The sequence below is a fragment of the Labrus bergylta genome, chromosome 13, assembly GCF_963930695.1.
Source record: "Labrus bergylta chromosome 13, fLabBer1.1, whole genome shotgun sequence".
Taxonomy (NCBI): domain Eukaryota; kingdom Metazoa; phylum Chordata; class Actinopteri; order Labriformes; family Labridae; genus Labrus; species Labrus bergylta.
In genome coordinates this window covers 29,066,297-29,077,744 of record NC_089207.1, presented here as the reverse complement: position 1 = coordinate 29,077,744, position 11,448 = coordinate 29,066,297, and the positions used below count along the sequence as shown (strand labels likewise).

Genomic DNA, 11,448 nt, shown 5'->3' with positions numbered 1-11,448 from the left:
GCAATAGATGAACCAGTAGCTGGACCTTGCCACATTGCCTCTTGTTTTTAGGATTATTTATTATTCTTTTGTTAATATGAAACTCGGCCTTATTATGTGACCAAAACGTAGAGCAATTCCTACTCTTCTTCCCCAAATTTAATGACTAACTGCCAACTCATGCTTCCTCCTGACACATGTGTCCATCCCTCACCACTGGAGACCAGGAGAGATATCTGTAAATCATCTCATTGAAACACATGTTCACAGTGTAATTTACCTGCCTGGAGCGAATGTCTTTCTTCTTGTTTTCTTGAATCTTCTAGATAAACTAGATACATATCCTAAATCTCCAAATGTCAGTCCGTCAGATACTGGCTTTTCTCAGTGGCCTCGCTGGTCTGGGTGCAACAATTGCTGCCACAGTGTCCAATGAATGGAGGGCCACGAGCCGGGCATCCTCAGTCATCACAGCCACCTGGGTGCTCCAGGGTCTGTGGAACAACTGTGCGGGAAATGCAATCGGAGCGCTTCACTGCAGACCTCATCACACTATACTTCAGCTGGAAGGTAAGCACAGAGAGCCAGAGTTCAAAGCAACCGTATTCAGGATCTGGACGTTTTTATCTTACACCTTTCATGGCAGCCTTTGCACTAACATTTAGCAAGGTAAAGTATTATTCAGTGTAGGTGCAAGAGTGTAACATGAATATTCTTCACAACAAAAACAAAGGCATCACATGTGATGTATAAGAGCTACACTGCAGCCAATTGTCTGAATTGGCAGATACATTTGGTTCATACATTATGGAAGAAAGTAGCAAGTAGCTTCACTTTTGTGAAGTGTCTTATTAATAAAGTCGTTTTTGATGATAATCTTGAAATATATAATTGAAATGAAATAGAATATTTTGGTTGATAACTTTCACAAAGATATCCTTATATGTTGTTCATCATTGATTATCTATAGAGGTTAGTGTTTCATTATTTCGTTAAAACATCTGATTATCCTTTAAATTGACTCAGAATTCAAACCTATAATCTTTGTTTTCTTCCAATGTTTTTTTTTTTTTTTATCAAACTGGTTTAAGTTATACCTGTTCTGTAGATCACATTAAATCATTATCTTTGACTATTATTGCCACTTAGATATGACAAATAATGTTTTTTTGTTTTTGTTTTTTAATTTAAATGTTCCTTTAAGGCTGACAAAAGGGAAAGAAATCATTTATCCTGAAGATTATGGCTCACGTGTTAACTTGAACTGGCAAATGTTTAATCCTTTGCTGGAAATGTCAACCTGGGTGTTTGAAGGACAGAAAATGTAACAAAAAAGACAAAAGGGGCCATAAAGGAACAAAATAATAGTCAACTTTCACTCAATTCATAGCCTTTAAAATGGTATACTAGTTGGTATTTACACCATTTAATGTATTTGTCCATGTGTTGGCTAGATACATCTCTTGGGTTGTCTTGATTTTTCTAATTGTCTGACATGAGAAAATTGTACAGGGCAAAATGTCCACCCTTGCTTTAATCTTTAATGTCATAACTTATGTCACCGCTGGTCCTTCAGTTTCCATCTCAGTCATTTTGAGTCATAGTGACGTGTACTGTGTGAGTGGGTGGAAGACTCTTTGATAGTACACTGACCACCTGTTGATGTTTCAGGCCAAACTCCTCCCTGCAGTATATAAGAATCCACAAAACATTAACAATCAATCACAGCCTATCCATTGCACTTACTAGTGCAGAGCCTAAGCTTCACTAACCAGCGTCCATTCATCAGTTTTAGGTCAGCTCTCACCAACTGGTCATCACCTCTCTGGAGTATGAGCAGCATGATTCAGGAGATTTTTGCCTTTATATTAACAATCTGCGGTTGGGTGCTCGTTTGCTCCACCTTGCCGACAGACTACTGGAAGGTGTCTTCCAATGATGGAAGCGTCATCACAACAGCTTCCTTCTGGTCCAATCTTTGGAAGACCTGTGTCACTGATTCAACAGGAGTCTCCAACTGCAAAGACTTTCCCTCCATGCTGGCACTGGATGGTCAGCTTTTTTCCTCCCTCATAAATGGATCCTTGGCTTTTCTGCCTTTCCCTGTTTTTTGTTTTTATTTTTTTTAACAGTTTGGTCAACATATTTTGTGTTGTTTGCTTTTCATTTACTGCTCAATGTGAAGACCAGTGCTGATTCATCCACAGTTTTTAAATCTTTACATCGGGTCCTTTTCTCTCTGAAATGTGCTCGGACTATTTAAAGAGAATCTCATTGTTTTCTGATGAGAAATAGATATCCTAGAATGGCAATTCTTCGAGCAAGAACTCACTTACATCCAAATACTGTCAATGGTTAGCCTTTGTTCTCAGACCTTGAAAGCACCATAACGGTGATTTACTGGGACCCTCAGGCTGTTTCCTCAACAGCTGACTCGTTTCATTGCTTGACTTTGTCAGTTAATATTTCTCTCCAAATCACCTTTAATTGTTAAGTTATATACCAATATGGTCTCCACATGACCACTAAGTCCCTGAAAACAATTAGCGTAACACCTGACAAATTGTGTTGCTTGCCTTTATGTGTTAAATTTGGTCACAAGGTCAATAACTCATTGACCTTGTGGTATGCGGAGGGGTTAACGTACAGGGTAAGCACAGAATGGAGCCTTTTAAACATAAGAGTCTTTTAAGTGCCCACAAGTTGAATTAAATTTTATGTTTGCAGGCTACATCCAAGCATGCAGGGGGTTGACGATTGCAGCCATTTGTCTTGGTTTTTTTGGTTCCATATTCGCCCTCGTCGGGATGAAATGCACCAAAATCGGCGGAACAGATAACAGCAAAGCCAGAGTTGCTTGCTTCGCTGGAGTGAATTTTATTCTTAGTGGTCAGTACAGTTGATTGTTCATCTAATTATTCATGATGTGCTTTTATTGGATTTAATCATTTTGCTCTTGTTCTTCTTAGGCCTGTGCTCACTGTCAGCGTACTCCCTCTATGCACACAGGATTACATCAGAATTTTTCGACCCGATGTTTGTGGCTCAAAAGTAAGAACCATGTGGCTGTTGGGCAGGACTCCTTTAATCTAACTCAACCACTGAATCCACATTTGTTGTCTTTGTCTGAAGGTATGAGCTAGGAACTGCTCTGTTTATCGGTTGGGGAGGTTCTGTCCTCTGTATCCTCGGAGGCGTCATACTTTGCTTCTCCATCGCAGATTCTTTCTCAAAAAGGTTTCATATGAGTAACATATAAGTTGAGAAAATGTCAACCTGTCATATGAATCAATGATATTTGAGGATGAATCTATTTTCTGTCTTTTTACAGGAACAGTCAGGCCAAAAATATCTACAAAGGGGCTGCCTCTCACTCTCATATCTCCTCCTACCCAAGAGGGCAGGCAAGGTCTATAAACCAGAGGCCACCTCCAGACTACAGCAACTCCTCCAGGATCCAGCACTTTGATAAGAATGCATATGTTTGAGGGATGTGAATACAAATACTTTCAGAAGCAGCCACTTTTTAGTCTTTTGAGATATAGCCTTAAACATACAAGAGACACTATGTAGAAAATGTATTTCAGCATCAGAATCTTTGGGAATTCATAATATTTGCACAGAAGGAAAGATTCCGGTATCGGGCAGTTTGAATATTTCCTGAACATTGGATGTTATCACTTATATGTGTTTCATAGTCAGCAAGTTTGAGAAGTCGGGTTCTAAATGGGCCTCTTCTCCATTTTTGCACCATTTTCTATCTATTCTTAAATGTCAGAATCTAATGTTTTCCACATTTTTTTCTTATTTTGGTTGAATTTTAGTAACCTGCACATGCTGTAAATCGGTAATGACAATGTTTAAATATGTGCCAAACAGGTTTTCTTGTTGTCTATGACATAACCATTAACTATAATTTCTAACAAGCAAACTTGAAGGAGATTGAAACAGAACTTTATTTGTCACTGTCTTTGTACATAGTCCAATTTGTTATACAGTAAATGGTCTTTTTATAAAAAAAAAAAAAAAAACATGTGAATAAAACATATTAGAATAAACAAAATGAAGATTCAGCTTACTTTTTGTGTCTTTTGGTTGTTGAACAAGAAGTTTATATCGTATATGCTCTTTAGATCAAAGCAGGACCGACGTGGGCAGCAGCTTTACTTTTTGTGTTATCCTCTCTTAAGACAGAAAGACATTTCACTGAATTGGTATACTTTATCCTCATATGTTAGTGAGAAGAAGGAAACACATTATAAGACCTCTCACAAGTCTATATTGCTGCTACACAGTAGTGGACACAAAAGGGATGAAATTGTTGCTCCCTCAACCTGGCCTAGGGGTGCCAGGGAGGAGTGTATCTTTACCCTGCAGTGGTCTGTCTGTATGTAAATAAATAAGTTTAGCTGTGTTCTGCTCGGCTACAGGATTTATTCTGCAGATTTTGCCTCTTTGGGGTATTATGCTCCTCACAAGCGCTATGCGCCCTCTAGCGACCTGGTTTGGTATTGCAATAACATTGTAACTAGCTCAGTGCACTGGAATCTGGCTTTAAATAGCTATTTGAGATACATAAACATAAAAAAATATATTGGGGTCTCTTTTTAACTCATTTAACTTGTTCTTTTAGCAATGAACTGTATTTTCACTATACTTAACTTTTGCAATGTCCCAATGGCTTTGAACCTATATTTATGCAATTATTTAAATATTGTAATCCATTTTTAACCTTTTAATAACCTTTGTTTTTTAGCTTAAGACAAAACACATTTTTCAACCCTTTACCTAACCCCCAAAAAGCTAACAAGAGGTCGATCAATGGAAAAGTTTACAGTAAACATTTCACACAAATACCCAATAACATCTACACTTGTGGTGCATGGTAAAGGCTCACTGTTATGAATTGTGTAATGGCCCAAGCACTGTTGGGCATTTGACCCATTTGACCTGAACAATGTTTGGTGATAAGAAGAGTTAAGCGACCCTGACAGTGAGGCAATCCAATCGAAAATCTGATGTTAAGCCATATTCTTCATGGCACTGTTGAGTCTTGCTTTTCTTTTTGGTCATAAACCTGTATCAGATCCAGGAACCTTTACCAGGGGGGGAACAGGACTGGGTAGATAATTATCAGATGAAATAAAGCTTATCTTGTCTTTGAATGGTTGATTGCTGCAGCCAGTAGTGCTAGTCAGCAGCAGAAGGACAAATCATGTCAAGCAGGTCCACAAAGCACCTAAGCAGGTTAGCCAGTTGGATTACCCCACACTGTAGGGGTCACCAAAAGATTCAGAAAACATGGAGTTATGTAGTCTACCATGTGCTTGGAGCCCCTCTTGATTAAGTGAAGGTTAGATAGTTAAGATGTGATAGATACAGTTGCACAATGTGATTTTGCATCACAACTTGTTGAAGGTTAAAGTCAGACCAGAGTCTAGAAGCACTTATTATGGCTCTCCCACTGATGGCTACTTATTTTCTGATTCAGGAAACCTCTTTCCTACCAACTCACCTAAGAAACTTCTTGGGACCATCTGGTGAAAGGGTAGCTAGAGGAGAGCTCAAGTCATCAGCACACTCCAGAAAGTTTACAGTAAACATTTCAGACAATTGCACAGAGCCCTCATCAACACCAAAGGCACATGGCACAGACACACCATCATCCTGTCTTGAAATGACTCAGTCGGCTACTTGCCACTGATTTTTGCCCTTCAACACTGCTAAGTGGATACCTCCTATATTCATTTAGTGAGTTAAGAAATGAGGAAACGATTGATCCAAATATTTGGATTTCTGGTTTCATCTCTGGGATGGCTGTTTGTGCTGTGCACCATGGCCATGGATTTTTGGAGGATCACACAAAGAGGAGGACAAGGAGGCTCCTTCATCATTAAAGTGGCCTGGTACTGGTCCAACCTGTGGAAAGACTGTTTCACTGATTCCACAGCTGTGACAAACTGTAGAGACTTCCCTGTTCTCTGGAGCGTCACCGGTAAGTGCTTTTCATGTTGTTTACCGTATCGGTAACAATGTTTCCAATAGCGTATGTCTTTTACTCAGGATGAATAAGAAATGAAGTCCTGTAACTCAAGAGGTTATCTTGTACAATGTGTCCACTAAGAGAAGAAATAATCTTGGTGAAATAAATCAAATGTTAGATTTTGAAGCTTTCAAATCACTTTTAATGATTCAACTTATAGCAAAATGATAAGATGAGAGTAACATCTGGTTTGATAATTATTTTAATGCTTGACAATCTTACGTAATTATGACAATGTGACTTGGTCTATACAAAGAGAACCTTTACAGATCCTGAACACAAGTGTTAGATACTGACCCTGAACATGAACACCCTGGCTGAACATAAAGGCTACTTCAAATCACATTAACCAGGAAATATAAGCTTTATCTTCAGTATAATGGGTATGGGTAAAATACATGTTCAGGTTTTTGAGCTCTGAATGAACAAAAAAAAAGAAGGTACAGTATGTGGATCAAAGCAAAGATATGATGAATGCTCTAAGTGACATTGAGTTCACATACAGTAAGCTTCACCTCTTTACAAAAAAAGCCATGGTTGACGCAATAATAATAAGCATCTTTTTAAAGGAGAATTTGTTGCAACGTTGTCTGAAGATCATTATTTCAACTTACAGTTGTATTTTGTATTTTTGGGTTTCTTCCCATAATTTTAAAGCAAACTAAATGTTTGTCACCTCTGCCTCAGGATTCACATTATTTGTTTGTCTGTCTCAAATAACTTTTTTTCTAGAGTATACTTTCTTATTATTTTTAACCTGAAGTCTTTCTTTCTGATTCTCACAGCTTATGTACAAGGAGTGCGAGGATTGCTAATGTGCGGGTTAACTCTTGGATTCTTTGGTGTGGTCCTTTGCTTCATTGGGATGGACTGTACTTACATTGGTGGAGCTGATCAAACCAAGGACAAGCTGCTTTTTGCAGGAGCAGTGTTTCATGTTGCTGGAGGTCCGTTGCAAAAACAAGTTTGTGTCCATAAACGACAGAAATGTTTTGCCCTCAGTGTTTAATATTATCAACATTACCTGTGTGCAGGTGTGTCAGATATTTCTGCCTACTGCTTATACATCAACAGGATCGCCAGAACAACCTTTGCTGCCAATGTAGGGCCAGGAATCTTACGGTACATTTGTTTGCACTTATGTACACATCTATAATTTAAATAAATGTGCTAATACCAAATGTAACACAACCTCAATTGTATTAATTTAACATGTTGAATGTATGTACTTTATAATCTACATTTTATTCATTATAGGTATGACCTAGGAACTCCAATATTTCTAGGATTGGTGGGTTGTTTTCTTATCATTTTAGGTGCAGTGTTTTATGCTGTGACAGTCTTCAGAGTAATCTGCCCTAAAAGGTATTTGAATTCACCCAGCTTTCCCATTTTTTCCTTGCTGAGTTCTTACCCAAGTACTGAATTAATTTTGACACTGTTTCGGTCTTATACAGTCAAGTGGTATATGCCTACGGAGGGGGCACATACATGGACCCTCGCTCCAGAGGAAGAACCCTCTATAGTGGATACTACAAACCCTCAGGGCAGTATGCAGCTTACATGGGCTCAGGAAGAAGCAGCAGCTCCAAGATCTCGAGGCTCTCTCAGACAACACCAACACGGGTCTCAGAGAGAGATGCATTTGTGTAGTAACTTCAATTTATTTCCATTTCATAAAGTTATTTTTTATTCAGATTCTTAAATCAGGTGTTAGTGACAAATGTATGTCAACAAATCTCATACTGTAGATACAGAGGAACATTCATCTTTCACATTTTGTATTTTTTTAATGCTCTTGTCACATGTAATGTTGATTAAAAAAATGAATCATCTGTGATATATATAAATGTCTTTTGTTTACTCATAATTTTGCTAAATGCTGGGATTTAATCCAAAGGATTAATTACAGTGAATGTCAATGGGATATCTATGAACTCTTATTTTAATAAAGCCTTTGTACCTATAATGGATTTGATTGTCACTCCAATATTTTCTTTAACAAATAAAGTTTATAGCCTATTCTTCAACAGCCCTTTTCTGTTTTGGCGCCCCCTGTGGACAAAACAGTTCCTTTCAACTCTTTGCAGGTTTTGATTTGTACATGTTTAGTGTTCTTTAACAAAAAATCTAATCCTATTTTCTTTAATCGGTCAAATGGATCTCTTAACAAGAATCTAGCCTGTGAAAAAAGGTTAAAGGTCCCATATTATGCTTTTTCTGGTTTTATATGCTCTTTAGTGTGTTTTCCAAGTGTCCTGTGCATGTTTAGGCACATCTATGTGCAAAAATTCAAAGTCCGCGGAAACGCAGCTTCTCCTACATCCTCCTGTTAGCTGTAGCATTAGCTGCATGTAACGCTTGGTTCTAGCCCCTCTCGATAAAAATTTGTCAGTCCGACGTCATTGTCAATGTGAGATCACTAATCTAAGCCCATTGGCTCGTTGTGCAAGCCCAGCAGCTCATGTTGAAATTTTTCGAGAAGTGTGCTGAGCAACTGACCAATAACGACAGAGCAGACCAATCAGAGCAGACTTGACTCACGTGGGGTCTAACAGTGTGGGCTCAGCAGAGCGTAGCTGACAGACTCAGAGCGTAGATGGAGCAAGGAGGAGTAGTACATGAAAACAGACACTTTTTTAGAACTTTAGCTATTGTGAACGTACAAAAGTAGATACATAGATTAATTATATGAACCTCAAAAAGGGCATAATAACTGCGGCAGCAGTTTCAGGCATTACAAATCACTGTATGGAAACAATGAATCTTTCACCTGATGGCCTTGTCTGCTGTCAGTATCTTAACTAAAACAGCTCTCCCTGATATTCAACATTTTCATGGCAAATTGGGTAAGAGTCTATTTTTTTACAAGTCTATATAAAGGCAATAATAATTTAATCCCCTAAAGCCATAAAGTAACATCAGGTTCTTTAAATACCAGTGACTATCTGTCTTATTTGCCACTATTTAAAAGTTTTATAGAAAAATGAATTAATTAACTTTTTACCATCCCGTTGTGTTTTCAAAGTTAAAAAAATCAGGATTTGTTTTTTTTCAATATGACACTTCTGCTGTCCTTAATTAGTCTTATCAGCGAACAAATAAAAGATGGTTAATTGTATGTATTTGCAACCTTTGCATGTTTATATCACAGAGATATAGTTCGGGTGAATTTGACCCAGCAATGAAAGTGGAAGCTAAAAGAGGTCAGAAGTGTGAAATTTACTATGTCTTTCTTTGCAAATGTCATAACATAAGTTATTCCTCACTCCCTCCCAACATATTTTAACACACAAACACATACACACACACACACGCACAGACACACAAGTTCTCATTTTTTCTCCCATCCCCTCTATCTCCTTATTCTCTTCACCTGTAAAGTGCGAGAAAGTGCTGATGTTATTATGACTTTGACGGGAATCTTTTATTTGATGTTTACGGCTCCAACAATTCAATATTTGTGTGTGTTTGGAAGTGTTATGTGTATTTTAGTTGAGTTGTTCTGTCCCTGCCAAGAGGCTGCAATTGACTCTCCTTATGTGCTGTGTAAACGTGAAGGTATATCCTGCCTTACCTGAATGTGTGATCCTGGCACCATCATTTATGAAAAACTGGCACATCGACCACTCAGTTATCTTGTCCAGAAAAAGTCACAATACTGTTCACCACTGACTCATAGTGTGATTTTTCTTTTGACTAAGCCAGGTGGATGCTTCCCTTTTTTCGTCTTATTCAGAAAAGAGAAAACTTCTTTTGCAGCTGACTTTGCTTTTAATGATATTTTTTAACAGGAAGTTCCAGCCAGAAATTTTTATTTCATAAATGCGTTAAATTCAAGATTTCACTCACACAGCTGTTTGTAAGGTTCCTCTCTCTACAGCATGAGGCCATGATTCAGGAGATTTGTGCCTTTATTTTAACCACTGTGGGCGCTTGTCTGTTCCACCATGCCAACAGAAATCTGGAAGATTGCTACTTTGGATGGGATAGTCCTCGGTACAACTCTCATCACTTCCAATCTATGGAAGAACTGTGTTGGTGATTCAACTGGACGTCACGACTACAAAATCTTTCCCTCAATGCTGGCACTGGATGGTCAGGTTTTTTTTCCTTTGTGCTTTTCTGTTTATTATTTTTATTTAGATTAATAGCACATGTAAATGCCAGAACTAATTGTTGAATTTGGATTTAGTAATACTGATTCATCCTCAGTTTTAACATCAACTTTATTTGTTCAGTCGTTGCCCCTTGTCTCTTTCAATGCAGAACCAAAGTTCACTTAAAGCTCATTGGGACTAATATACATCTAAGAGCGAAATGCTTCTTCTTCTTGAGGAAAAGTCTCCCTTGTCTTAAGAAAATGTTGATTTTAAGCCACTTTATTGGCCGTGGGTCAGTGTTAGAGGTGGTCGTCTCTCAATCAGTAGGTTTTGTTTTTTAATTTTAATTATTTGCAGGTCACATCCAAGCTTACAGAGGACTGATGATCACAGCTATCTGTCTGGGTTTTTTTGGGTCTATATTGGCCCTTTTTGGAATGAAATGCACCAAAATTGGAGGAACTGTAGCAAACAAATCCATCATTGCCTTCGTTGCTGGTTTAACTTTTATTTTGAGTGGTAAGTATAGTGAAAGTCTCTTCATTATCCATTTCATTATTTGTGTGATTCTAAAGTCTTTTTTCTCATTCAGGCCTGTGCTCACTCTCAGGATGTTCCCTCACAACAGAGTTTTTCAACCCAAAGTTTGTGGGGCTAAAGTAAGAACATTTTAACTGTTGATCCAGAGTGTTCAAGGTGCTTTTAAAACAGACCATTAAGTCATGTTTTTTTTTCTCAATAGATATGAATTTGGAGTTGCTCTCTTCATTGGCTGGGGAAGTTCTGTCCTCTGTATCTATAGTATATTCTGTAAATAGACTGAGCTGTGTTGAGTCATATTGGGGTGTGATGTGTGAAATTGAATCTGTCTGTCTCTTTACAGCTACAGTGGGGCTGACTCTATCTACCAAAGTGCTGCCTCACATTCCCGTGTTTCATTAAACACCAGAGGATTGCAGAGTGACAAGAATTAATTTATTTAAGGGTTGTGAAAAGTACTCTATGTCATAGCAATGGCTGATAACACTTTCAATCCAACAGCAGCAATACATTGGATAAATTAACACCAGTTACATATAGTAGGGGGCAATGATTTAACTTGTTTGATTTGTTCCCTGTTTATTCCAGGGGAATTTAAACTTTCTGTATTTGACTGTAATTAATGAAATGAATGTTCTGATAATATTTATGATATATCCAATAGCATAATCAAAGACAGTTTAGTTTGTTTTCTAATACATAACCATGAACGGTAAAAATCTCTATAAGAGGTCAATGAAAAGTGTGTGGCAAACTAAGAAAAGGCTAAAAAACAGAAACAAT

At 37.8% G+C, this 11,448-nt stretch overlaps 2 protein-coding genes and 1 pseudogene across 3 annotated transcripts; all 3 read left to right on the top strand.

The window, feature by feature from the left end:
• Nucleotides 1-215: 215 nt before the first annotated feature.
• On the top strand, nucleotides 216-4,226 carry LOC109984386 (claudin-10-like). Of its 2 annotated transcripts, none has more exons than XM_065961965.1 (5): nucleotides 216-549; nucleotides 2,707-2,868; nucleotides 2,949-3,030; nucleotides 3,112-3,216; nucleotides 3,311-4,222. In XM_065961965.1, exons 1-5 carry the CDS (start codon nucleotides 336-338, stop codon nucleotides 3,465-3,467), a joined length of 720 nt encoding a protein of 239 aa, XP_065818037.1. In that variant the 5' UTR covers nucleotides 216-335; the 3' UTR covers nucleotides 3,468-4,222. The 2 variants fall into 2 exon arrangements, with proteins under 2 accessions (XP_065818037.1, XP_020490171.1); XM_020634515.2 differs by lacking the exon at nucleotides 216-549 and adding an exon at nucleotides 838-2,031 and having other exon boundaries at nucleotides 3,311-4,226.
• A 1,408-nt stretch (nucleotides 4,227-5,634) lies between these two features.
• On the top strand, nucleotides 5,635-7,995 carry cldn10l2 (claudin 10-like 2). Its single transcript, XM_020634538.3, has 5 exons — nucleotides 5,635-5,974; nucleotides 6,808-6,969; nucleotides 7,057-7,144; nucleotides 7,280-7,387; nucleotides 7,480-7,995. Exons 1-5 carry the CDS (start codon nucleotides 5,743-5,745, stop codon nucleotides 7,673-7,675), a joined length of 786 nt encoding a protein of 261 aa, XP_020490194.1. The 5' UTR covers nucleotides 5,635-5,742; the 3' UTR covers nucleotides 7,676-7,995.
• Nucleotides 7,996-9,914: 1,919 nt separating this feature from the next.
• On the top strand, nucleotides 9,915-11,124 carry LOC109984335 (claudin-10-like; annotated as a pseudogene).
• Nucleotides 11,125-11,448: the final 324 nt, after the last annotated feature.